General features: G+C 52.5%; 2 protein-coding genes across 5 annotated transcripts in view; one reads left to right on the top strand and one right to left on the bottom strand.

The window, feature by feature from the left end:
- On the top strand, nucleotides 1–20,663 carry WIPI1 (WD repeat domain, phosphoinositide interacting 1). The gene is made up of 13 exons (XM_071573791.1): nucleotides 1–136; nucleotides 1,982–2,064; nucleotides 3,403–3,572; nucleotides 7,116–7,212; nucleotides 10,612–10,709; nucleotides 11,738–11,830; nucleotides 12,101–12,171; nucleotides 12,839–12,946; nucleotides 13,245–13,409; nucleotides 13,567–13,674; nucleotides 15,052–15,173; nucleotides 15,863–15,963; nucleotides 20,133–20,663. Exons 1-13 carry the CDS (start codon nucleotides 3–5, stop codon nucleotides 20,178–20,180), a joined length of 1,398 nt encoding a protein of 465 aa, XP_071429892.1. The 5' UTR covers nucleotides 1–2; the 3' UTR covers nucleotides 20,181–20,663.
- The window catches only part of ARSG (arylsulfatase G), an 18,821-nt gene continuing 12,326 nt past the window's right edge, over nucleotides 20,366–26,860 (bottom strand). For 2 of the 4 annotated variants that reach the window (XM_071573787.1, XM_071573788.1), the window contains exons 9-11: nucleotides 25,981–26,101; nucleotides 22,347–22,437; nucleotides 20,366–22,042 (exon numbers count right to left, since the gene is read on the bottom strand). In XM_071573787.1, coding sequence (XP_071429888.1) covers nucleotides 21,714–22,042; nucleotides 22,347–22,437; nucleotides 25,981–26,101 — 541 coding nt within the window. In that variant the 3' untranslated portion in view covers nucleotides 20,366–21,713. Of the gene's footprint in view, nucleotides 22,438–25,980; nucleotides 26,102–26,860 lie in introns of all 4 variants that reach the window. The other 2 variants (XR_011699422.1, XM_071573789.1) reach the window with 2 other exon arrangements.

The raw sequence follows: 26,860 nt of genomic DNA, 5'->3' as shown, positions 1-26,860 counted from the left end.
CAATGGGCGGCGGGGCCGCGGCGCGGGCGGCGGGGCCGGAGCGGCCGAGGCGCCGCGCCCGCTCCATGGAGGCCGCGGCCGAGGCTCCGGCGGCGCCCGCCGCGCTCGGCTGCTTCTCCTACAACCAGGACTGCACGTAAGCGGGGCGGGCAGGGAGGGCATGGCAGCCGGGCACGGCAGCGGGGCAGCGCCAGGGCGGAGGCGCTCCTGGGCCCGCAGCGCGGCGGGGCGCAGCGCCCCCCTGGGATAACATTCCCGGCGGGATCGGCCCCCGCGGAACATCCCAACCCTCCCCGCCGGGGAGGGCGAGGCGCGGCATCCCCGCGGGTCCCCCGGCTCTCGGTGAACACCTTGCGGGACGCGCCGCTTGGGTCTCAGGCACCACCCCGGAGGCATCGCCGCGTTCCGCGGCTCGGGAAGCGCCTTGGGATGGGCAGGGAAGTGCCTTGGGATGGCAGGGATGTTGGCGCAGGGATGTGGTCCCAGGGCCGTGCCCGTCGGTGCCAGCGTTGCCCAGGGCCACCACAAGCCGGCTCTTGGCGAGCAGCCCGTGTCCGAGGCGGCCCCACCGTGGAGGGTTCCCCGCAGCCTTCCATCCATCCATCCATCCATCCATCCATCCATCCATCCATCCATCCATCCATCCATCCATCCATCCATCCCCACGCCTTTCCCAAGCAGTGGTTCTCCCGCTGCAGTTTAAGGACCGTGTCCAAGGGGGACAACAGAGCTCCCGAGGCAGCGTCACACACGGAGCTGCAGGCACAGCCCAGGGCGGGGACCAGCGAGATAAGCATCAGAGATACCACCCTCGCACCTGGAAATAGCGTTTCCTTTGCAGCCCTGCTTGGCATTGGTGTGTCAAACAAAGGGTGCTTTGAGTGCTGTGGATGTGCTGCTGACGTGAACCTGCCGGGCACTGCCACCAGCACAAACGCTGGGCATCAGTGTTATGGGCTGGCTGTTCCAAGACCCAGATGTTGCTGCTTATAACATCTGGAACTGAGCAGAGACAGCACCTCTTCTCACTGCCCTTAACAGACAGAGCAGAGATGTCACAGCCCTGGCAAGTTACTGTGTCTATGTAGGTGGATCAGCCACTGGCTTAGGAAACAGCCCCTTTTGTGTCCCAAAGGTCCTGTCTGCAGCCTCCTAGACAGATATAAACCTGTTTGTGCCACCAGCAGCCACAGGACCAGAGGAATGGATGAGTTTTCTGTCTCAGAGGGATACTTGCCTTCTGTAGGCTACAATAGCCTTAGATTTAAAACTGGATTCTTGGATTTGTTACTTCATATGGTTTAGGTTGAAAGTGTGACCTGAAGATGTGCCTTTACAGACAACTGTGCCAGAAATGACCCATCTCCCCCGTGTCAGGGTTTAACCCCAGCCAGCTCCTCACTCCCAGTGGGGTGGAAAGAGGCACAAAAGGGTAAATAAGAACACTTGAAGGCAGTTTAATAATTAAAGCAAAAGCCACATACGCAAGCAAAGCAAAACAAGGACTTCATTCCCCACTTCCTATGGCAGGCAGGTGCTCAGGCATCCCCAGGAAAACAAGGCTCCCTCATGGATAACAGGGAAGACAAACACCATCACTCCCAACATCCCTCTTTCTTCCTTCCCCCCGCCCCACCTTCACACACTGAGGATGGCACCATATAATCTGGGATATCCCTGGGATCAGCTGTCCTGGCTGTGTCCCCTCCCAGCTCCTTGTGCCCCCCCAGCCTCCTCACTGGTGGGTGAGGACCAGAAAAGGCCTTGACTCTGTGCAAGCCCAGCTCAGAAATAATGAAAACATCCTCATGTTACCAACACAGTTCAACACAAATCCAAAACACAGCCCCATACAAACTAATATGGAAAAAAAAAATAAAGACTATGCCAGTCAAAACCATCCCCCTGCCCCTGCAGGGACACCTGCCATCACCTTGAGGCCTTCAGATCTGAATTAGCAGGGTTTTGCTTTCTTTTGCAGCTCCCTGGCAATTGGAACCACAACTGGATACAGACTTTTCTCGTTAAGTTCTGTGGAACAACTGGACCAGGTCCACGAAAGCAGTAAGTGTCCTGTTCCACTGAGGAGGAATATTGACCAGCAGTACTTTAAACTTGGGGGAGTCCTTCAGCCTTGTTAGAGTCCAGCCTGTTTTCCACTGCTGTCAGTCTGACAGCAGCAAACCAGCAGTCAGAGGTATTTCCTCACCAGCGTGTTTCAGATACATGGACAGGAGACCACAGGCTCCCAGCACAGCTGCTGGATAACTCACAGGCTTTTAATGCAATGTGGTATTTACAAGCAAGATGTTTTTAACAGGTTTCCCGTGTAAGAAGGTCATTCACAGCAGGCCTGCAGCTATTAGCTGTGCTCAGAGCAGCATGCAATGCACTTAACAGCCCAAAACAAGTCTGGCCTCATGGAGCATGGACTCCAGTCTGGTTCAGGCCAGAAGTATTTCAGCTGAGATGCTCTAAAGATAACACTTCCCAGCTGGGATAGGCTCATCTCTCTCTAGTGGCTGTAGAAGGAGCCTCAGCAACCAGACATAGCTGCATCATCTGAGCAGAGTCCAGGCTCCTTTCCTCGCTGTCTCACAGGGTGACTAAGCTGCTGTACAGCAGCAAACTGTAGATTTATGTTTAAAAGTATTTAGGAGTTCGGATTATCCTGAGTCAGGCCAAAGAGAAACAGATCCCTGCTGGTGTCACACTCAGGCTGATGGGCTGAGGCACAAGCAGTCCCACATCACAGTTTGGGGCAGCCCTTGGACCCCCAACACAGTCCAGCCCAAACGGAGCATTATTCAGGGCCTCCTGCACTGGAAATCACAGTCCAGTGATTTTGGGTGCAGGTCCAGCGGGACCACTGCAATAGTACCTTCTCAACATAACAGGAATCATCCCAAACAGCCTCTGCAAGACCCACCAAAACACTGTTTGCTTCTTTAAGGAAGCTGAGAGAAACCAGACACCATACAGAATAAACAGGGAGCCACACACAGCTCGTTCCTTACCTCAGCAATCTCTGACCTGCTCACTCCCTCCAGGAAAATCCCTGACCAAATTGGGTGAGCTCCTCCCTTTACATCCCTTTCCCAAGGATTAACTGCAGCTGGAGGGCCCAAGGATTGACTTCTCTGCCCAGCAGAGAGAGGCACAAATGTACTGTCAAAGCAGGTTGTCTTAATTTCAGCTTTCAGGGGAATGTTCATTAACCCCTTCCTGCTCTGACCTAATTGCTTTGTGCCAGGTATGAGACACATTTCACAAAAGCAGATGTTGGACACCTTAGCACTGAGCCTTCCACCCCAGTTCCCTGCTGAGCTGAGTGTTGTTGCTGCACTCAAACCAACCAGCAGCCAAGCTAAAGCCCCTGCCTTGCTTTCCTTGTGTGCCCAGATGAAATCCCAGATGTTTACATCGTGGAACGTCTGTTCTCCAGCAGCCTTGTGGTCGTGGTCAGTCATGCCAAGCCACAGCAAATGAATGTCTACCACTTCAAGAAGGGGACAGAGATCTGCAACTACAGCTATTCCAGTAAGATCCTGTCCATCCGGCTGAATCGGCAGGTGAGAGCCCAGGGAAAGGCTTATCCAGAGTTATTCCACTCTGGCTCTTTGCTGGTGTTGCTTTTCCAGCTGGGACCAGCCTGGGGAGGTTTGCAGGGACACAGTAAGTGGGACTGGAGGGGTGGGTGCCTGTGCTCTCCTACCAGCTGCACTCCAGGCTCAGTGAGCTCTGACAGGAGCTGTGGGTATCATCTGCCTCAGCTCTTTCCTTCAGTGAAATGGAGCCAAGTCCTTGTTTTCATAGCAGTTGCACAAAGGCTTTTTGTCATCTGCCTTCTTGCCTATTCAACATGCAGCTCTGCCAAAAAAACACCTTTTCATCTTTCCTCCTTCCCATGGATTCCACATCCTGACTTCAGGCCCACCTCTGCCACCTTGGTTGCAAATGAGACCTTCAAAGTTGGTAACAAAACCCAGAAGTAACTTGAACTCCATGGATGGAGCAAAAGGCTGCTTCTCAAGTACTGCAAGCAGCCTTGTTTTGTTTTTAAAGGTATAAAACCCAGCCAGGCCACTTAGAAGAAGGCTTTTAGAGTGTTATTCTCTTTAGTTGACATAGCCTCATGCAGCCCTGAGCCCTTTTGGAGGTTTTTAAGTCATCTTTTTGTCCATAATTATTTTCCAAGTATATGCCCTAAGCAGCAGAGGACATTTTACAATGAAGAAATAAGCAGTCTGGGTAATTGTATATAATCAGCTCTCCTCAGTTAGCAACAGTGAGACCTGCAGTAAGACTCTCTGGGTTGAGTTTCCAGTAAAGCTGCCTTTGACCAAGAGTTCCTGTACTGCAATTAAATCTGTCCTAAATTGATTTTTTTCACTTAAAAGTTACAATGGAACTGGCAAAAGAAGGACTTCCTTTGAATTACAGATAGCTACATGTGTGTAAAAATAAACTGGGAGGTTCTGCTTAGCAGCTCTAGGAGATTACTGTGAATAAAGTAAGTTCAGGCTATTCCCCATGTGCTGCTCTGGGGTTTGCCTGGAGGTGATGCACATCCCAGCCTTGCATCCACATTCCTGGGCTGCACTATGAGCTTAGCTTCAAATCCTGGACTGAGCTCATCCTCTGGCTGTAACACAGACACACCTGGAGAGATTTGAAGATGCTACAGATGCTTAGAAACAATCAGAGATTAATTTAGGTTGGGAAAGACCAATAAGATGATGGAGTCCAACCACCCCCTCCAGCACTGCCAAGGCCAACACTAACCCATGTCCCCAAGTGCCACAGCTACATGGCTCTTAAATCCCTGCAGGGATGGGGACTCCACCACTGCCCTGGTCAGCCTGTTCCAATGCTTAGTAACCCTTTACATGAAGAAATTTTACCTAAAATCCAATCTGAACACTCCCTGGTGCAATTTAGGTAGATTGAAATCACTGTTTCAGTCTACATTCAAGATTTAAACTGGTGGCTGTCATGGACAACGTGTGCTGTGACACTTGAACCCTTGGCTGGCTTCTCTAGGAAAGCTGTACTCAACTGGAAAGCCACAGAAGGACAAATCCCATACAAAACATTAACACAGAAAAATAAACAAATAAACCAGGAACAGGTCTCAAACAAAAAGTGCATATTTCAATTTGATCTCCTGTGAAAAAGCCCTCATTGTGCAAACAGACAAGTCCCTCAGTTGTTGATATGGGAGAATTCTTTGTTCCAAGCTCATGATAACTGAACTGTTCTATGGTTAATTGGGATTTGTCTCAAAATGGGGAGTCAGGCTGGGCCTCCTGAGAACCTCACAGAACCTCCCTGGGTGTTCATTCACTGCTCAAACCCTGCTGAGCTCTTGGGAGAGGTTTGGGGTGTTTTTCTGGCTGTGTCCAAACCCATTTCAGCCCTGAAAACACAGCTCAGTTGTCCAAACTGATCCTTGTCAAACTAAAGAAAAAGCTGGTGAGCTTTTTGTACAATTAGCAGTGTCTTAGCCCTGAGGAGCAATCACAGCACCAGCACCTTCTCTATGTGAGGACAAAACCCATCCCACTGACCTTAGCATGGAGGGCAGGAGGAGAGAACCAGCCCCCTCCAGTTCATGGTGGGCTTGTCCAGGCCTCCTTTGTCTGTTCCCCTCCCAAACCCATCATTTTCCTCGATTTTGTCCCTGTGGGTGCCAACATCTCTGGCTGCTGCTTTGCCATCCTCTGGAAACCTCCCTTCACCTGGACACCAAGAGCAGCCCGTTCTGGGAAAGCACATGGTGGCTTTGCTGAAATCAGCTGTATAAATATTACTCTGCTTGCAAGTTGATGGCTGTTTCTGTAGAAATGGCAAAGTCTTCCTGGAAATGCAGAATGGCTCTGACACAGCCCCAGATGCTGTGGTTAGCAGGAATAGAAGTGGGAAAGAGTTTGATCTGAGAGTAATGGTGGAGCAAGGCAAAGATTTTCTAATGTGGGTGTTTCAAGTTAGTGACTAAGCTCCACATTTAGATACTAAATAAGTGGCCTCATTTCTAAAGAGGTGGAGGTTTCCTGTACATGGATTTGGGTGCTGCAACTTGAGGAGCCTGGATGGAGTCCGGCCTTAGGCGTTTATTGGGAGGTTTTCAGGGTTTCTGGACACTTGGCACTCACAGAGGTGAAGTTGTGCACTTGCTGGACTTAGGAGGCACAACCCTTCAGCCAGACCCAAAGCCTGGTCCCAAAAAAAGCCTCTGTGCAAAATGCCTCAGTGGTAACACAGAGATCTGGACCAAGATCTGAGGCCAAGACACAAAGCTGAGTGGCCGTGGAGATGGTGGCCCAGGACATCAGGCTTCCCTTTGCCTTTCTGCCTTTCCTCCCGTGGCCTGGCAGCTCCTCTTGGCAGCTCATCATGGCTGGATAGGTGGGTGTCCCTGGACAGGTCAGGAGAAGAGGTAAAAGCACCTGAGCTTGGGAATACCCAGCCCCTCAGCCAAGGTGGTGTAAAAGGGGCTGTCCCTAAACAGAGGTGTCCCAGTTCTGTGTTCATGCAGTTCTGCAGAGTATCCCCTGCTGCTTCTGAATGAGAAATAAACATCAATGCACTGAAAGGTGCATTCGTTTTAGCAGCAGTGGAAGGCCCAGCACCTACATGTTTGCTCCCAAGTCAAGAAAAAGTCAGGGGAAAAGGCCTGTTCCCATCTGAAGGAAGGGACAAATGGGACTGCAGCCTCTGCTGCCAGGTCTTTATGAATTTGCTGTGAACTACAAAGAAAATTTGGACTAGGCATAGATGGCAGTCAAAGCCCATGCTGGGGTGTAACCCTGATGTGTCTTCCTGTTCTGGGGATGTGGAAGATGAACCTTTAGAGGAGCCCAGAAAAATACATAATGTTTTACCTGCTTTCCAAAGCAAGATCAGATGCAACAACTCTTGAAAACAGAGCCATACAAACCCAAATGTTGTCCAGTGAGAGGGGATGGAGAAACAGATCACATTTCTGTTACATTTTGGTGTGTGAGAAATTCCTGTTGAGTTTTTCTGACACCAAAGATTTGAGAAGTGTGGAAGCAGCAGACAGAGGCACTGGTGCTGGTGAGGTTCTGTGCATGTCCCTTGTGTCCTTGCAGAGACTGGTTGTTTGCCTGGAAGAATCAATTTACATCCATAACATTAAGGACATGAAACTTTTGAAGACTATTATGGATACACCTCCAAACACAACAGGTAAGTGTGAAAGAACCATGTGAAAGGGAGCTTTGTAGAGCCACAACCCTCCTGTTAGAATTTAAACCAGGCTGTGACTTGTGTATTCTAATTCAGCACTGGGAAGCCAGAAATGCATAGAGGCAGTCCATGGGCTTGGGAGAGCAGAAACCTGGCTCTGTCCTGGGAAAAACCTGGCACTGTCCTGAGCAAAACCCTGCTCTGTTTGTAGTAAACCCCAACTCTGTCCTGAGCAAACCCAGCTCTGTCCTGAGCAAAACCCTGCTCTGTTTGGAGTAAACCCCAACTCTGTCCTGAGTAAAACCCTGCTCTGTTTGGATCAAACCCCAGCTCCATTCTGAGCAAAATCCTGCTCTGTCCTGAGCAAAACCCAGCTCTGTCTGGAGCAGAAGCATCAAAGGAGAGCAGAGATGGGCAGCAGGGTTTGACTCCCCTTGGGCTCAGCTCCCAAAGCGATGAGTGCTGTGCAGATCACCCGGGGCAGAGCCCACAGCCAGGCACAGCACCAATTCCCTGCCGGGAGCTCCCAGCAGCCTGGGCTGCCACCTGATATTACTCCACGCACTCTGCAAGCCCAGGGGGCAGGGCAGGTGTCCTCAGGACAGATCTCTCTGTGTGGCACAGGGTGACTCCAGCTTTCCTGGTGCTGGGATTGGAGCTATTTTTGGCCATGCAGGGGGAAGCCTGGCGGGGTGCCCACCGCAGCGATGCCACGCGTGGCCGTGGTGCCCCAGCTGGGCACGGCTGCGGTGGCATCTCACGGGTGGATGGTTGGGAGGTTTGCTGCTGTGCTCACGCTTGGCTGCTGGGCTTTCAAGGGATGCTCTTCCAGCAGCTCCCCTGACCTACTTCAGGGCTCACCAGATGGCCCCTCCGTGCGGATTAAACGTGCTAAACGCTGCGGATATAATTAAAGTGTAAAAGCTTCCCAAGGAAGGACTGGCAGCTCCCAGGCCTGGAGCTGCTCTGCAGTGGGGCTGGAGGGCCAGGGCATGGTTTAAGGGCAGCAGCAATCAGCTGGGGGAGGACTGGACTGCTGAGGACCACAGGCTTCATATGGGTTTAGTGTTTTAAAGCCCTTTTACTGCAGCAGCTGTCACTGAAACGAGCTGAGTGACAAGCACAGTGCCACGCGTGCTCCCATTGTCCCTGGGCCATCTGCTTTGGTCCCCCAACCCTGACCCTGAGAACAGTGTGTACAGGAGGTGAAGGCAGTCCAGCCTCACTGCTCTTTGTACAACCCTTTTTGCAGTGGGGTTCTTGTCCAGGGGGATGTAGGAGCACAAAAAAGCCACCCCCCACTAAAGTGTGTGCCCTGGACACAGTAACACCAGCAGAGAGAACCAGGATTTGCTGTACCCACACCAGCCAGTCACAGTGAGATCTCTGGCTGTTCCTGGCCAGCCTTCTCCTTGCAGGATTGGAAAATGTCCACAGTGGCCAAGACACTTGTTTTTCATGTGGTTCATGTCAGGGGCAGGATTTGCACTGAGGAGGTTACAGTGCTTATGGTGACATGTGTGCCACAAGGGTACATCTGTGGAGTGACTGCAGCTTTGGAAACCACCTCATGTGCCTCCCCCCAAGCCCCAGATGTTTCTGGACCTGCTGGCCTGGAGGCAAGGCTGAGCTTCCCTGGCACAGTAGCATTTTTCCATGCTGCCTGAGGAAGCCACCTGTGATGTGGCACTCTCAGAGGTGCCCTCCTGAGCAGCACCAGCCTCCCTCCTCCCTCCTGAGCCCACCACTGCATGCGCCAACCCTCCTCATGGCTGTGGGGCTGCCCAGAGGAGAGGAGCACCTTCAAAGGCTGTCCGTGGCCCGTGTGATCCTTGTTCTGTGTGTGTCCCTGAGGTCAGCCCAGTACACTCACATCTGTGTTTTCCCCTGGCCTGGTTTCCCGCCCGCCTCTCCCAGCCAGGCGGGAGCAGAGGGAGCTGGTGACTCACACCAGCGCTCAGAGCTCGCTTTGTTCCGCTCCAGCATTCCCTAAATCCTCCAGGAGAGAAAGGGCTGCACTGATCCCCTCCATGCTGCCTGGGCTTGGGGAACACCATCTGGAAAAGATGGTGTTCACGAGCAAAGTCTTCAAGCTCTCTTTGCCTTCTTCCTATCCCTTCCTCTTGAGGTGCCTGCACTTCGCTGCTGCCACGCTCCTCGTGCCTGTCCCTGGTCCACCATCCCTGGCACGATGTGTGTGCCTCTGGATTGATGGGCACTGGATCGCTGGGGCCCCTGGCTGATCCTGCAGCTCCTGGCTCTGCCACAGTCTCTTTGTGTAGTTATAAACAATGACCTAAAACGAGAGCTCCAGCCGATCCTTCCCCCCTGCCTGGGCCGGGGCCAGGGCCATGTCCTGACACGGGGGTTGCACGGCAGGACACGTCCTGCGTGTACGTGCAGCGTGTGGGTGTCCTGCCTGGGGCTGTGGCTGCACCCCTGGTGCCTTTAACCCCGTGGCTTCCTCCGCACGTGGGACGAGGGGGGACCCCCAGCAGGGGTCAGGAAGCTCAGGTCGTGCAGAAGCCTCGAGTCAAGTTTGGGAGGACAAGTGAGTGCACGGATGTGGCGCAGGAAGCAAGTGAGACACGCTTGTATGTGACAGGATTCACCGGGATGGACCCTCGGCCAGCAGCAGGAATGAGGCAGGAAGAGATGCTCTTCCCCGAGGTCGCCTGGGGGACAGGCGGGTGGATGCAACTGCACACGTATCCATCCATCCCTGTCTCATCCTGTAATTCCTGCTCGCTGGGAAAGGGGCATTTGGGAACGCTCATGCTCGTGTTGGCACAAAACCAGATGGCTCTTATGGGGAAGAATTCTCCCCGTGCTTGAAATTTAGCTACGTTCAAGTTCCATGTGAGCCGGAAACTCCCTGCACAGCTGGGACATTTCCTTTGTCTTTCTCTGCTTCCCTTTTCCATTCAGAACAGAAGGAAATGGCACTGCCTTGCCCTGCCAGCTTTCACATGCCAGGCTGCATGTCAGGACTACATCCACCCTGTGCTGCCTGCAACCCACCCTTACACCCTGTGCACATCTGGAGGTGCCCAGATGTGCCTGGACAGGGGTTCTGTCAGCCCTCACACCGGCATGTCCCTTGCTGTTCCATGCACCTCACCCTGCCTTCTCCAAGGAGATGATGAAGTAGCTGAAGCACAAAAGCAGGAGCTGTGCTCGCTGTGCACAGTGTCTGGGAGGAGGGTGGCAGCCATACTGTCCCATACCAGCAGGTGTCCCCACGGCCGAGCCATAGCCAGCACTCCAAACCCTGTGCCCGGTGCCGGACAGTCCCAAACTGAGACAGAGCCTGAGCCTCCTGCCGAGCCCGTGGCTGTGGATCTGCGTTCCATCCTGCCCCAGCACACAGCCTGAGCCGTGTCCCTCTCTCCCTGCCAGGTCTGTGTGCTCTCTCAATCAACCACGCCAACTCCTACTTGGCTTATCCCGGCAGCGCGACCAGCGGAGAGATCGCGCTTTACGACGGAAATACTTTGGTAAGTGCGAAGCTCAGCCTTTGGATACCGACTGAAAACAAACAGAGCCACGGCAAAGCCAACGGGGCCCTTGGGAAGGATGAATAAATACACTCCACCGAGCTAGGCTGCGAGGGAATTGCCTGGGAGGCACGTTCCCCATCCTCCCTGCTCCGAGCTGACAGCCTCTGAGATCAGGATATCTCCCAGTAGGGACATTCAGGGAAACGTGACCCACTGCCCTGCAGCTCGAGGGCCGCTGCCAGGCTGGCACTGGGGTTCCTGTAGGAGCGTCAGCAGTGTATCCCATGGGAGTGATTTGACCAGCGTGGCTCAGGAAGGGTTGGAGTTGCTCCAGGCACAGCACAGAACCTGGAGCAGCTGCTTTGCCACGCCACAGGCTGGAAGGGATGCCGGACCCAAAGTCACTGAGAGGCCAAAGTGTCCAAAGTCCCCTCAGGAAATCTGTCCCTGGCTGGATGCAGGGTCAGGATTGTCTGCTGTTTATGCCAGGCCTTTGGATTACATAAGGCTGTGGCTCCTCACGTGCAGCGGGAGCTGAGGATCTGCAGCAGGGCAGGAGCAGAGCACAGGGGGAAAACACTGCTGCTGCTGATGCAAGAGGTGCAGGGAGGGCTGGGGCTCCCTCAGGCATCAGGGCAGTGTCACAGCTGCAGGATTTGCTGTGCAGCACAGCGAGTTGCAGGGAGGCCAGCTCTGATCCAGCTCTGATCTTCACAAAGACGTGCCAGGATTCAGAGAGGACATCCTTGTGATTCTGACACCTGGAGAGGTGGGAAGCTGAGCTTTCTGCCCCTGAGGTGAGCTGTCTGTAGTCACTGTGGCCACAGTAGGTGGGGAGTGAGCTCAAGGCAGGGCAGAGATAAACTGCTGAGGATGTTGAAGGGATCCCATCATCACAACATGGTCCCACAAATCCATATCAGCAGGCCTGGATAGGGTGTGAGGCAGGGAACACCACACCCTGCCCTCACACAGTCCAAGGAGCAACGTGGCCCATTGCACTCACATTCCCTTCTGCCCTACAGAAAACAGCCTGCACCATCCCTGCCCACGACGGGCCTCTGGCCGCGCTCGCCTTCAACTCCACCGGCTCCAAGTTGGCAAGTGCTTCTGAAAAAGTGAGTGAGTGTGGCTGCAAGCACCCTCCCTCTGCCCAGAGCTGGCAGGGGGTCCCAGCCAGTGCTGGTGCCTCAGGACCTCTGAGCTTAAACACATCCAACAGAGAAGGGCCACTGAAGGATTCACTGCCAGTGTATGGGGATCAGATTGAGCCCAGCTGGCAAACAGGAGGAGCCTTTGCACATCCTGAGTTTCCTGGGTGTGTCAGGGAAAGGGCTCGTGCTCCTTTGCCTGCTCCTGTGTGATATTTCCATGTGCATTTTTTGCAGGGCACAGTCATTCGTGTATTTTCCATTCCTGGGGGGCAAAAGCTCTATGAATTCCGTCGGGGGATGAAAAGGTCAGTTCATTCTTCTGGGAGTGACGAGTACACAGAGGGCTCCCGGAGCCAAAACGTAAGCAGAGGGACAGGGCAACGTCAGATCCTGGTGCCTTTGGCATCTTTTGCAGAAGGAAAACAAGGGCAAACGTATCTGCTCGAAATGTCACTGTGCCAGGCAGCCTGGGGGCAGCTCAGTGATTCCCTTCAGTGTGTCACAGAGCAGGGCTGTGGCACAGAACAGGGGTGGAGTCACTCCATTTACTCTGTCCTTTTTGTTTCTCACTTGAAATAATGAAGTCCTCAAACCATCAGGCACCCTGTCCTCACTGACCCTGTGCAGGAGATGCTCTGTGTATCCCACTATCCAGCATTTTGGATGTCCTCCCTGGCCTTTGCAGTACCAGAAGGTTTAATAAGGCCAGCACAGATGTTCCCTCCACAGGCAGCTCTGGGATCAAGGACATTTCCACCTCTCTGGCAGTTTGTCACTAGCTCAAGGCTACCCCCAGTTCTGCTGAGCAAAGGGATTAGGGAGCTGCTGGTCACTGAGCCCACAGGCTTGGCAGCAGCTGGGCAGGGTGGATGGGTCTCCTTCCTCCCCATCCTCTTCTCTGTCAGCCAGACCCAGCAGTTCCCTTGAGCAGTGTGCCATGGAGTGACCACTCGTGTCCTTGCTTGGCTCTAGGTATGTGAACATCAGCTCCCTGGTGTTCAGCATGGATTCCCAGTTCCTCTGTGCTTCCAGCAACACGGAGACCGTGCACATCTTTAAACTGGAGCATCTCACAGACAGGTGAGGGGATTAGCCTGGCTTAACCTGCCTAACTTAGGGCTGGCTCTGCTTCAAAGGTGTGACTTGAAAAGTCACAGACTACATCCCTGCTGTGAGGCTCTCCAGGCCTGCTCCAGATTTACTGGCTGCCCCTGTCCCCTGCCTCCTTCCTGTGTATCTGGCCAGGCTGGTGCACAATGTGCAGGTGCCCCAAATAAACCCTTCACCTGTGTGAGATCAGGATCATTTGCTCTGTTCCTGAATGTTTTGTCACGCTGACAGTGGTGACCCCACTGATGTTGCCTTGTGTCCCCCTCAGCCGTCCAGAGGAGCCTCCAACCTGGAGTGGGTACATGGGGAAGATGTTCCAGGCTGCCACCAACTACCTCCCTGCTCAGGTGTCAGGCATGATGAGCCAGGACAGAGCCTTTGCCACCGTCCGCCTGAACATCTCCGGACAAAGGAACATCTGTGCCCTCTCCACGTACGTACTGACACTGCACCCCTGTGCCAGGCCAGCCTGGCAGCAGCCACAGCCATCTCTGCCCAACACCACCACCCTGGCCCCTCTTCTCATCCCTGTACCTGCTGCTATGTCTGTGTGTGAGCTTTTTTGGGGATCACAATGCTTTTCTCACCAGGATTCAGAAGCTGCCTCGGCTGTTGGTGACTACGTCAGATGGACATCTCTATATCTATAACTTGGACCCACAAGATGGAGGGGAGTGTGTCTTAATTAAGAATCACAGGTAACTAATTGTACCTCCAGTCACACTTCATGCAGAGGCTGATCTTTTAAAAAATGAAGAGAAATCTCACCTGACAGCACAAAATGAAGCTGTAGGAGAAAGAACATTGGAACTGACTTTGCGATTTGAGCTGCCTGAGGTAACAGACGTGGGTGGGAACCACATCAGCAGGTAGGGACATGGGGCTTCTTGCAGGAGAAACCAGAGACATCTCAGATTCCATGGCAGCTGTGGGACATCTCAGATCCCATGGCAGATGTGGGATTTCTCAGCCTAGACAGCAGAGGTGGGCAGGCTGTGCCTTAGGAGATGCCTCCAGCACAGAGCACTGACCATCATGGTGGCAGGAGAGCAGAGCATCTTCTACAGGTGTGAGTGGGTGCTGGAAGGCTGACTTCGGGGGTAGGGTGATCTGGAGTGACACTGGGAACCTCTCTAGAGCCAGAGCATAGGGAATTTCTTCATTGAAAGGGTGGTCAGGCATTGGAAGGGGCTGCCCAGGGAGGTGGTGAAGTCACCATCCTTGGAGGAGTCCAAGGAAAGGCTGGACATGGCACTCAGTGCTCTGGTTTAGTTGAAAAGGTGATCAGTCAAAGGTTGGACTCAATGATCTTGGAGGCCTTTTCCAGCCTCAGTGATTCTGTGAAAGCAGAGCCTCCCCTGTCGCTGTTCAGTTCGTATGCAAATTCCATTAAGCACGTAACCCCCCCGCACACATCTGGGCCACTTGGCTCCAGATGTGAAGCCTTTGGGGTGGGGTGTGATGCAACATGTGCTCTGAGCCAGGAGGTGGCTGCCAGCCAGGAAAATGCCAGCAGCTTTTTGAAAAGCCACAAAACAAAAGCACTTCAAAGCTGCGCTGTCCAGCGCGCGCCGGCCGCCCGCCTGCCCCCAGCTCTGTCATGTGGGCTCCTCTGAGCATCAGAGGACTCAAAAGGGCCCTTGGGTCATGAGTTACATTACATCATATGATATCTCTGCTTAAACTCCATCCTAAACTAGCCAGGGCTGCTTTTCCCATCTAGTCCTCTCCTGTTGGAAGCCCTTTGGAGCCCCCTCTGCGATTAGAAACGCTGTTTGCCTTTGTAACCTAAAGCTTTTGTGGTCAGTCTGTTCCCTTCTGTTCCCATGCCAGCATTGTCCTCCAGCCGAAGTGGTGCTTTCCCTATCTCCTGCTTCCCCCCTGGTTTCCTTGTGGAGCACAATGCTCCCCTGTCTGCAACTGCTGGGGCTGCAGGCAGGGCATGGATATGTGGTGGTGCAGATGGGTGATGTGCTTCAAGATGTGGCTGCATGGGCTTGTCTTATCTGGAGCTGGGGAGGAACAGTTGGGATCAGAACTAACTCTTCTTCCCTCTCTTGCTTCTCTACAATTAGTTTGCTTGGCTCAGGAAAGATGGAGGAGAACAAAGAAAATGACCTTCAGCCTCCAGTACCTCAATCTTATGCAGCAACTGTAGCCAGACAAAGTACAGTGCCTTCAACTTCGACCATGCCAGGTAAGCCCATCTGCCTTCCTTGGACAGAAGCCACAAAGCCACCTGGAGCAAAGAGGCAAGTGTCCCAAATTCCAAGGGTTCAACCAGAACCACCACTTGTGCAGTGCACACTGGGACAGCAGGACTTTGCAGCTCATCTGGTCCATCCCCTGTGACAGAAGCAGGCCAGGTGTTTTGTGCTCTGCTTCCTGGCACCCTGTGCCTGCACTGCTGTGCCACAGGTGGGCCCAGGGCAGAGCAGGAACCACATCTGAACTCCAGTTTGTCAGACAGCAGCTGTTGCCAGGTGGTTTCCAGGAGTTGAAGCTGTGGGTGTAGAAGTCAGATCTCACTATTTTTGTGGCGAGATCACTACCGATTCTCCAAACTTGTCATACCTTACCCACAAAGCCAGCACTAAACTGCTGCAGGAAAAGCCTGGGTGACTATCTTATATTCCCAAGTCTAAGTTCCACATACAGCTGTAGATCTTACTCTGAAATTGGTGTTTATGTTCATGGCAGGAGGAGGAAAGTGGCCATTAGTCCATCGCCAATCCATAGTGTCAGTGGAGATACCTTTCTCCTCCCTAGTCCCCCAGAGCCCTGTGCTCAAGAGGTGATAATACAGTGGCTGCTGTTTGTTCCCAGCCTGATTCCACCCATTCATCCCTAACACGGTGTGGTTTTCCTGTGGTTTTCCTCGGGCAGGTTACTCGGAGGACGGCGGAGCCCTGCGAGGGGAGGTGATCCCAGAGCACGAGTTTGCCACTGGACCAGTCTGTCTGGATGATGAGAATGAGTTTCCTCCTGTGAGCATTCGGGACCCCTAAAACTGCAATCCAGCCCTCATGCTAAGAAGGAAGTAGTAACCTCTTACAGAAGAGATTCCATTGCCCCCTCCTTGTCCCAGCTCACTATGAAGCCTAAAATCACTAAATAAGTTATAGGGACAGTGCCAGGAAAGTGACACTCCCACTAAAGGGCAGCTGGGGATGGGGCAAAGATGATCAAACCTTCTAATTAGAGATGGATCTTAACAAACTTGCTAAAGTTGCAGAATGATGTCCAGATCCAGATCTAACCTTTGTGCCTTAAGCAGATTTCTAGTATTACCAGGACTACTTTTAACTGGAACAATAATGGTATTTAGAAATAAAACCTTAATATTCCCTGTTGCATTTCAGTCAGTTGTATTAGTTTATGGAATGCAACTGGAACATACCTAAACCTCACCAGTCTTCTCATTTCCAAGCTAGCTGAGAAGGAAACTCCTTTTCCAAGTACAAAGATGAAAGGAGTTAGAGTTTTAAACCATTTTATGATTTTTATATGGCATTTTCTCAGTTACTATTGAAAGGAGATACTGGATTTTTAAATCTAACTTAAGCCTGGCAGTGTCTTTCTGGCTCCTTTTTCTATTCCACACTCATTTATTTTCTTAAGTATCTAACCCCTAACTAGACAGATGTTGGTCTGTGCTATGATCTGCTTGTAATCAGTGGTGTCTTCATAACAGTAATGCATGAATACAGCAGAAGATTGTAATGGATTTCAGGTTGCAGCCTTGGCAGGCTTTGGAATCCCTTACTCTGTTTTTAAATATCCTGCTCTTGGAGTTTTGCCTGAAAAGGAGAAAGTAAAAACTTTATCCCAGGATTTGTTCCATGTGCTGAGCTGACCTCTGTGAAACACCTTCCTATTAACTGATGCAAAGTGTTACTTAGATAAAAGGTGACTGGTTCATTACTCCCTTTGAACCAACACCACCTAAACCCAGCTCCAGTCACATAATCCTCAGCCTATTTCTCTTTCTTTCCCTCTGACACAACCTGCTGCAAACTGCTGGGAGCAGGAGTTTCCTAGTTGTCCCACACCATTACCCAAGAAGGAAGTTCAAAATGTCTCCCTCTGGGAGCAGCTGGAAGGAGCAGCAGGGCCAGAGAGAAATCCTTTGTTTCCTTCTGCTGAACCTGCTCTTGAACTTGTGGTTTGGGGACAAGCAAATGCCAGCAAGCAGGAATCACGCTGCTCCTGGATGAGCCTCCCTGCTGGGGCTGTGCTGTACAAAAGCAGCCCCAAACCCCTGCTGCACCACAGCAGGTGCCTTATTAAATGACCTTTGATCTCCCCCAAATCCAGTCATTAACCTGACAGAGCAAGTGACATGTGTAATGTTAGGGAGGAGGTGGTGTGGGAGGGAAGGCGCTGGCTGGAAACACTCCCTGATACGATGGCAGAGCAAATGGAGCTTCCAGATAAAGTCCCTGCACTGGGCTCTTGGGTTTGCCCCTCGCAGTGTGAGTGCACACAAAGAGCTGGGCAGGATGTTTTGATGCTCTGAATTTCACTGCACTTGGCTGTTTTTCTCAGCACTGAGATATTCAGTCTCAATGATGCATCCAAGGGGGGTTTCAGGCATCGGTCACTCCTGTGTGGAGAAAGAGGGACAGAAAACTTGACCTTATCCAACAAAAATGTTTTGACAGCATTCTGCTTTGCGGAAACATGGGAAGGGTTCTGTTTGTTTTCCAGTGTGCAACAAAAAAGACATTTAAAAACCTCAAAACTTGTGACAAAATGGAATATTCACCCGCAGCCCACGGTATGGCTTTGAACTGAGACATGGTTCTGGAGAAACAGCAGTGCTCAAACCCCACAGTTCCTCTCCACTTTGAAACATCTTGTCTTCTCTTGACCTCAAGTGAGACTTCAGAGGCTCAGCTGTTAAAGAGCGAGGAAAAACAGCTTCACCCTGGCATAAAGTCTGTCAAAAACTGCCTCTTCATTAAATGGAAGGAGGGACAGATCAGAGAAGAGATAAGAAGCCCGAGGAGGACTCATAAAAAGTGGCCTCACAGAAGGGAATGTGGATGTTGCTGCCAATTGTGCCAGGACTGCGGAAGGATCCCATGGCAAGAGGTTAAACCAGTTCAGTGGCATCTCCTGCATTGATGGGGTGGATTGAACACTCCCAAGTCACTGTTGACCTGAGACAGGCAGGACTCAGGTGTTGCTGAGGTGGACAGTGGGCTGAAGCTGTGGGTGAGGAGCAGGTGATGTGTGGGGAGGAGGCTGCAGAGCCCTTACCCTGTGGGGTCTGAAGGTTTCACAGAGTGGGAAGAGCAAACCCAGCTCTGGCTGCAAATGGTTGTGGCAATTACAGCTGTTTTCTGGTCACCTGCCTGAGCAGCTGCCCCAGTTCTGTGGGTGTATCAGTGAGTGAGGAGTCCAGTGGTGTTGGGAGCTATTGGTGTGTGTTGGGCCAGGCAGGGCATCACTTGGCCAGCTCCACTTTTGGGAGCCACCCTACTGGCTCCTGTCCCCAGCAGGGCATGGGCAGAACAGTTTTGGGGCAGTGCTGTGAGGTTTGGCAAATGAAATCCTACAGGATTCTCCAAGCAGCATGCCCTGTGTGCAACTTGAGGAGTGCAACCAGAGGATCTTCTTAAATCTGGGAATCAGTAGGGCAAGTGATTTCTCCCAGCAGGTTGCTTGGTGCTTTTCCAGGCTGCAGGGATCAGAGGTGATGGGAAGGCTCTCAGAAGAGCCATTTCATTAAGTCAGATGAGATTACAGAGTGGTCAGCCCTTCAAAGACAGTTTTCCCTCACTGATACTCCATCACTCTTAAAAACCATCCCTTTCATATTGATTTTTAGCTACTCCAAAATGGTTTGGGCAGTTTGCTGTGCAGCCAAAGGATGCTGCTGCCTGGAGGAGGGAGGAAATCAGGGGGGAGTCTCCAAGGGGGAGAAATCAGTGCCCCAGCATGGGGTCCACAGGCACCTCTGCTGCTCCAAACCACAGATCTTAAAAGAAACCATGTTGCAGATACATCTTTGGCTTTTGGAACCAGCATTTGCCCAAGTGTGTCCTCACTGTTTGCTGGATGGTGTTTCACTCATTCTGTTGCATGGATATGGACAGTAATTACTTTAAGTGATTTTTTTTTAACAGCTGGCTGTTAGCAGGGGAAAGGCCATAGATTTTCCAATGAAGGTATACTTGTAATTTTGTTTCATGAGGGATGAGTGACTTTGGCAGAGCCTGAATGGCCTCCTGCTCCTGGCCTGGTGGCTCAGACTGGCATTTTGAGCAGCTGGGGCTTGCAGGATTAAGCCCAGCTTATCACTACATTATCTGAGGTCCTTTGGGAATCATGCAATCCTGTGTCAATGCCTCAAAAACAGCAAGTGATGGTCATGAAACTCAAGGAGAGACAGATCCTGGGAGGAGGAGCTGGGAGAGACCTTCCTACAGCTGCAGCTCCAGGTTCACATCCCTCACTGGTCATGTCTGACAAGGCTGGAGCTGGAAAGGGGGGATCTGTGCCTGGACTCATGTTTGCTGCCCACAAGCACTTCCTCAGGTGCTGCTGCAGCCCCACAGCACTGCCCAAGCCTCATCCAGGAGAAGGGGTACATCTTACCCAGGGTCTCCATGGCATGAGTAGCTGATGGGAACTGGATCAGGGTCCTCACTGCTGCCTGTTCTTCTCTGCTCCTGCTTTATTCTTTCACTCAGAGGCTTTGCTGGTACTTAGGCTGGGCTTCCCCTCTCCTAATCCTGTCTAACATGTTGGTGTTTAACTCTGGGATCCATCCAGAGGCCCCAGAGAGAAGCAGTGATGCAGAGCACACACGTGTCCCCTCCTGCCATGCCAGAGCTGTGCTTTTTGGGAGGACTCAGCGAGGCAAATGGACTTCACCCTCAGTAACTGGACTCCTACAAACGTGGCTGTGCTCAGCCCAATACCAGCCAGAGGCAGGACACATTTATCACCAAGCCAGATGGTTCCCAGGACTGTAAATTTGGGGAGGGGGAGAGCAAATAAATAAACCGCTCACAAATCTGCCTTTGAGTGGAAAGTAAAACACTGCAGGACATCCCTCCCCCTTCTCCTCCCATGTGCGTAAACCCAACTGGAAACACACCCTGTTGCTGGGAAAAGTAAGGCTGCTCTGTTTTGATTTTGGTAGATAATCTTGTGCCGTGGAGGTCAGCCGGGCAAAGCGAAGAGGTCGTGAGGAGGAGCAAACAGCCACGCAGGACAACTGCTGGGAGTGCTCTGGGAAAGCCAGGAATTTCGAAGAACACATCTGAGAGTCCCCAAGATGAGAAAAAAAATAAATCTGAGGTGGGCCACGCTCTTTCCTATGGTTTGTGTGAGTACCTGGCCCTGTTAGCCTTTGTTTTAATTTGTGTCTGGGTGGGGTGTCAATGTACTGTATGCACATTGCTCTATTTAACAGACTCTATGTTAGAACCACAGTGTAAATGCTAATTTAATCAGATTTGTATGTAACCAGAATTTTATATACCCATTTGTCCCTTTTCTAATTTATGCTGTTTTATGTGTATAAATGTACTTATAGGAAAAGATTAAACTTATGTCTTTGTACAGTATATACATACTATTTTAACCCAGGCAAAGTATTTTTGCAGTGATATTAGAGAAGATGCATTTGCTATGTTTAAAGACAGAATAAAGTCACAGTCTGTCCCTGGCAGCTTCTGCTGTTCTTTGTGGGGCCCTAAAGATGTCAGTCTGGATTAAGTTTTGGGAGTGGGAGAGTGGGTTTGGGAGCTGGGGTGATGCCAGCTGCTCTCACATGACCTGACCCACCTGGCCAAGTCCACACAAGTTCACTTTGGCTTGGCCAAAGAAAGATCTGGGTGCATAAATCAGAATCCAAAAGGGTTTCAGAAAACCCTCACTCAGCTGCTGAGAATACCCAGTGGTTTCTTAAGTTTCAGTTGCACCTTCATTTCTGCCTTTGCAGCTCCCCAGGCCTTTACACCTGCCCAGAAATGGCCCCATAAGAGCTGTTTCACCCCACCTGTGCCCCTGGCATCACCTCTCACCCCACACCTTCTCAGAAAGAGCCTTTCCCAGACACTGGGACATTGGTGTGTGTCACAGCACAGTCCCTGAGCTCTGCTGTGCAGAACAAGCTGAGCATCCTGCCCACTCAGAGAGACCTGTCAGGGACAGCCCAGGAGCCCCTTTCCCTCCACAGACAGCTGGGTCTTACCATCTCCCCACTAACAAACCTCACCAGGCAGCTGGTGGGGCAGGTGCTCCATTTCCCAGAGCACTCACCTTGTGCCAGCTGGGGATTTCTCTCTGCAGCCACAGACTTCCAGGTTCTCAGCACCAGAAGGGATGTCTGCTCAGAGGCCCCATCCTCCCCTGCCTTGTGCTCCCACCAGCCACTCCTGTATGGTCCATTTTAGATGAAAAGCCAAGAAAATTTCTCAGAGGAACTCTATCCCAAAGGCAGCTCTCACAGAAGGCAGTTTTAATCCAAGACATGGCTCTTTCCCAGCTAAAGAACCCTACAAAAAGCCACCAGGTCCTGCAGTGCCCTGCTGTGCAGCAAAGGGGACCCTCTGGGTGCTCCTCCAGAGCCACAAGTAACTCAGCTCCCTGCTTCCTACACGGAGCAAAGGTGATTGCAGCCTCCATCCCTCTCCATGGCCATCCTCCAGCCTGGAGCCAGCACATCCCATTTACAGATACCAGACCTGGGAAAGGAGCAGTCTGAGCAATTATTTGCTCAAAGACAAAGCCGTGTTGTTCTTCTCTCCGTGTGAAGCTCCAGCGTGGCTGCGAGAGCCGCGTGGCAGCGGCAGGCCACGTGCTGGGCGTTGCAGCAGGGAATCACAGCTGGATCCTTGGAATAGTCTGCAACTGAGACATTGTCTGCTGCAATGTCCTCCAGAGCTTGGGCATAAGCCCTGCTGATGACGGGTAGCACTGCCTGGTACTCTCTGGATGCCACATCCAAAGGCTCCTGCTCCTGCATATCACGATCCAGGTTGAAAATGAGGGGTGGTTGGTGATGCTCAGCTGGCCCAATGCTCCCATCACAAGCCATTGCCCCTCCTAGGAGGAAATGAGGGGAAAACCCTGGAGTTATGGGCTGCCCAGGGATCAACCCCTGCATTCCTCACCCACCTGTGGCAGCCCAGGCCCACCCTGTCCCAGCTCTTAGTCCGAGAGTGTTTCTGAGCTAACAACCCTGGGCTGCAGAGCCATCCTGCAGACACTTGTGGGCACATCCTTACTGCTCCTGGTCTCTGGCTCTTGCTTGAATTAGGCTGAGTTGGTTTTCATCTGTATCTGCAGAGATACAAGAATTCCAGAAGCATTTTCCCAGACTTTACAATGTCAAGTAAGGACACACTACCTGTGGTGTAAAATGCCTTGTACTGAGACAGCCGCAATGTCTCGATCTCGCCAACCTTCCCAGCTGCCCCACTGTTGGGGTGGAGCAGAACCTGAAGGAAGGACAGAAAAGTGCCTGTCAGCCCAATGCAGGGAAAACCTGCTCCAGGAGACCTGCTCCCTCCCCACATGAACCATGTCCCACTCATGCACACATGTACAGACACCATTCAACCCCTGCACTAAGTAACCAACAGAGTTTTGATTGCTGAAGGGTGGGATGATGGCAGAAGGGCACCAGGAAACACCAACATCTCCCTTGTGCCTTCCTGGTCCTGCAGGATCCCCTGAATTTCCCTCTTCAGACCAATTCTATGTCAAGAAAGTAATCACAAAGGTGCAGAAGCTTTCAGCAGAGCAAGACAGAGTATCACAGAATCATAGTTTGGGACCTTAAAGACCATCCAGTTCGAACCTCCTGCCTTGGGCAGAGACACCTTCCACTAGCCCAGGTTGCTCCAAGCCCCATCCAACCTGGCCTTGGACCCTTCCACAGATGGGGCAGCCACAGCTTCTCTGGGCAACGACAGGTCTCATCACTCTGACAATCAAGAACTTCCTAACACCTAATCTAAATCTCTCTTTTTGTTTAAAACCATTCCCTGTGTCCTACCACAGAATGCCTGCATATTGGGAGCCAGGATGGTCTCGGGTTCTCTGTGTCACCCACCAGCTCCCTGGGTGCTCCCAGCTCATCCAGCAGTGGGGACAAGCAAGGGATCTGAAGCCCTGCCTGGAGCCAGGAGCCAGCCCTGAGCTGGGGGTGAGCTCATGCGAGGCAGAGGCCACACGGGAAGGTGAGGTGCTGGAACATTGTCCCGTCCGTCTCCGCCGCTGACTCACCCCGCTGTGCAAGGGCTCCCTTCCCTGACAACAGCACAGGGAACAGGGGAGAAGGAAGGAAAGGAGGGAAGGGTGGGTCGAATCTCTCCCTTTCGGTATTTAGGACACTTGATCCACACAGGACAGCTGCTTTGGCACACGGGAGCGAGGAGACAAGTGAGCTGGAGGGTTCAGCGGCTCCTCTTCCCAGATCGTATCTGCCACGGAGCCAATGGCTTCACTGAGGGATGAGTCACTTGAGGTTTCCTCCCTGGGATTCGAGTTTAAAAGTGATTCAAGAAATTTCCACTGTGCTAAAAATTAGAAACATCTGCTGGAGTTGTAGGCAGCTGTGGTGCCAAGTTTAGTAACAGCACTTACAGCTGATGAGCATGGCAATGCCTCAGCAGGTGCCCAGCACAGAGCACCCAGGGATGTCCATCCCACACTGCCCAGCACGGAGCATTCCAGGCAATCTGGGCACCCAGGGATGTCCATCCCACACTGCCCAGCATGGAGCATTCCAGGCAATCTGGGCACCCAGGGATGTCCATCCCACACTGCCCAGCACGGAGCATTCCAGGCACCCTGGGCACCCAGGGATGTCCATCCCACACTGCCCAGCACGGAGCATTCCAGGCACCCTGGGCACCCAGGGATGTCCATCCCACACTGCCCAGCACGGAGCATTCCAGGCAATCTGGGCACCCAGGGATGTCCATCCCACACTGCCCAGCATGGAGCATTCCAGGCACCCTGGGCACCCAGGGATGTCCATCCCACACTGCCCAGCACGGAGCATTCCAGGCACCCTGGGCACCCAGAGATGTCCCTCCTGTGCTGCCTAGTCTGCATGTGGCCACTGTTTTCAGGGCCCAGTGGGTACCTCATCCAAGAAATGCCAGGATTCAGGGTAGGGGGTGATTTCCAAATGCTCTCAGTTTCCTTTATTGCCCTCCATTGTAAGGGAAAGTAAAAAGTAAAATTCATCTTTTGTGATTTGGTTTATTATTTAACTTTTAGGGGAAAAAAATAGAAGGGTGTAAAGTGGAAGAGGTGGTGCAGTGTGAGCTGCTGCAAGGAGGAAACTCTGCAGCAGAGTCCCTTTCTGCTGACACTCCTTGGTCAGAATAAAACAGCTCTAAAGCAGGAATCAGCAAATATTCAAGGCCCCATGAAGCCAAAAATGGGAAGTGAAACAATTCATCTGCCTCCAGCTTTAAAGCTTTGCCTACACCTTTAGCAGCACAACTGGGATGCTGCCAGCCCTGTGTAAGAGCACTCAAACCTCCCTTCCTACCAACAACCACGTTCCTAAATCTCTTAAAAACCTATGCTAAGAAAATCTATTGTAATTTACTGCATAATTAAGTAGCTTGTTTCAATTGAGCCCTTTCAAGAAACATTCCCAGGTCTGGAACTCCTCCATTAATCTGTGAGTTTGTTTTTTTAATAAATAAAAAACCAGAAAAGGAGTAGGAAAAAAAAAGCTTTTTCTCCACAGGAAATCCATTGCCTGAACTCGGTGCTCTGGGCTATTTCAGGTGTGCATCCCTCTCCCACTCAGCCCTGACACCCAGCAAACCATCATTCCCAATAAACCATCACTCAGCACACAATTGCTCCCAGCAAACCATCATTCCCAATAAACCATCACTCAGCACACAATTGCTCCCAGCAAATCATCATTCCCAGTAAACCATCACTCACAACAAACCATTGCTGCCAGGAAACCACTGTTCCCAGTAAACCACCACTCCCAGCAAACCATTGCTGCCAGCAAACCATCACCCCCAGTAAACCACCAGTCCCCTTCTCCCAGCACTGCACGTGCAGAGGAGGGTTAATCCCAAGGAACACAGCAGAGCACGTTGGCCACATCCCATCCACTTCCCTGCTTCATCTCCCAGTTCAGCACAGGGTTCCATAAATACAAAGCAAATACCAAACCCCTGATGGACACAGAAAGCAAATCCAAGATCCCGCTGGGAGCTGGCTCATGGTGCTCACAGGAGGGTGGACTTTAAAAGCAAGCCCAGGATTTATCCATGGGACTGCTATTAAAGCCACTTTCCCCCCCTTTCTTTATCTTTTGGTTCTGCAAAAATCTCATGCAACACTGAGATGAGTGTGTGACCATCCTGCTTGTGCTGCAAACTGCATTTTTTGGGCTTAAAGGAGCTGCCAGCCGCTGGTTGTGTGGACAGAGCTGTGGGATGTGGGGTGGGATGCCCTGCTGGAACATCATAATGGGCATATTCCCCAGCCATGGAGCTGGGAGAAGGAGGGCTTCATTACAGCCTAATCTGGCATGACAAATAAAGGGATACAACTAGGTTTGAGCCCCTGAGATCTTCTCTCCCCACACTTCTCTTGTGATTGGGAAGGAGCCACGCTGTGCTGGGCACTGTGGGCTGCCACAATCCTGAGCATCCCCAGGATGGCATCCCCAGGACAGGGGCACAGCCTTTTGGCACACAGGATGGTGCCAAGCTGCGTGCACAGGCATTTCTACCTATAATCCCAGATTTGTGAACAAGGCACAAAGCAGTCTTCATTAACTCAAAGTCCATTTACCCTGATATCCCAAGCCCAGCCTGGTACAGCACCCAGCCATCTCCAGCTGCCCTCCTCCTCCTCTGGGCCAGGGGGTCCCATAGGTTCACACATCACCAGTTTTGAGCCTTTTTCCATGCTCCACTCACCTGTTTTAGCTCAGGTACCTGCTGTCAAGAGTGGGGTGTCACTTGGAGGGGGGGGTGGCTCTGCCTTACCTTGTGCCCTTCATCCGACCACCCAAAGAGAACTGGGGACACATCCAAGCCATCAAAGCGCCTGTTTGGCGGCAGCACTGCTCCAGCCAGGGCCACCAAGGTGGGGAAGATGTCCAGGGTGCTGGGGAAAGAGGTGACTGTCATCAGTATAAGGAGCAAGGACCCCTGGAGTGTTCCCCCAACTCTGCAGAACCTCAAAAGTGCCTTTCGGGGTGGGGGACAGCTGCTTCCCAGCACCCACCCCGACAACTGCAAAGGTTAAACCCGGCTGCCAGCAGCCCTGGCAAGCCCTGGCTTCACCACCTCCCACCCCCAGCTGCTCGCCAGGAGCTGCGGGTTCAGCCAGGATGTGACTGCCCGGCAAACCCCGCACCAGCGGGGCAGGGGCACGGGGGGCGCGGGGCAGCCCCTCCTGAGCCCCCGCATACGCGGGGAAGGCAACGGGTCACCCTCCGGAGAAAGTGCAAGCACAGGGAGTTTCTGTGCCAACGACAGCACATCCCGTGGCCCCAGGAAAACGCGGTCTTGGCTCTCGCACGGAGCAGCACGAGCTGCCAGGACGGGACGCGGGAGCGGAGCTGCCCCGCGGGTCCCACCGAGCCCCGTCCGCGCTTCCACCGAGAGCCCCCCGCGACCGCAGGGACCTCCGGCACGACAGAGCACTCGGGGTATAGCCTCGGTCCTTCCCGGTGTGGAGGGACACGGGGAAGGTACGGACGATCCACAGTCCCTTTGGCTCTGGGGATGCGGAGAGGGACAATCGCTGCTTCCCCGAGGGCTCGGCTGTGGCAATTCTGCACTCTCCGGCACATCCCTGCGTTCGAGCACAGGAACCGCTGGGGTGGGACAGGGATCGCCTGGCCCTGCTGCCAGTTCTTCA

This window comes from Pithys albifrons, chromosome 19 (assembly GCF_047495875.1).
Source record: "Pithys albifrons albifrons isolate INPA30051 chromosome 19, PitAlb_v1, whole genome shotgun sequence".
NCBI classification, from domain to species: domain Eukaryota; kingdom Metazoa; phylum Chordata; class Aves; order Passeriformes; family Thamnophilidae; genus Pithys; species Pithys albifrons.
Note: the sequence above shows the minus strand (reverse complement) of the source record. Positions and strands in the feature narration are given on the sequence as shown.

Bases quoted from the DNA above. Each gene is read 5' to 3' on its own strand.
- WIPI1 (XM_071573791.1), top strand. From the start codon at position 3: ATGGGCGGCGGGGCCGCGGCGCGGGCGGCGGGGCCGGAGCGGCCGAGG. The intron at 12,947-13,244 runs GTGAGGGGATTA...TGTCCCCCTCAG, and splicing joins CTGGAGCATCTCACAGACAG to CCGTCCAGAGGAGCCTCCAA. The intron at 13,675-15,051 runs GTAACTAATTGT...CTCTACAATTAG, and splicing joins GTCTTAATTAAGAATCACAG to TTTGCTTGGCTCAGGAAAGA.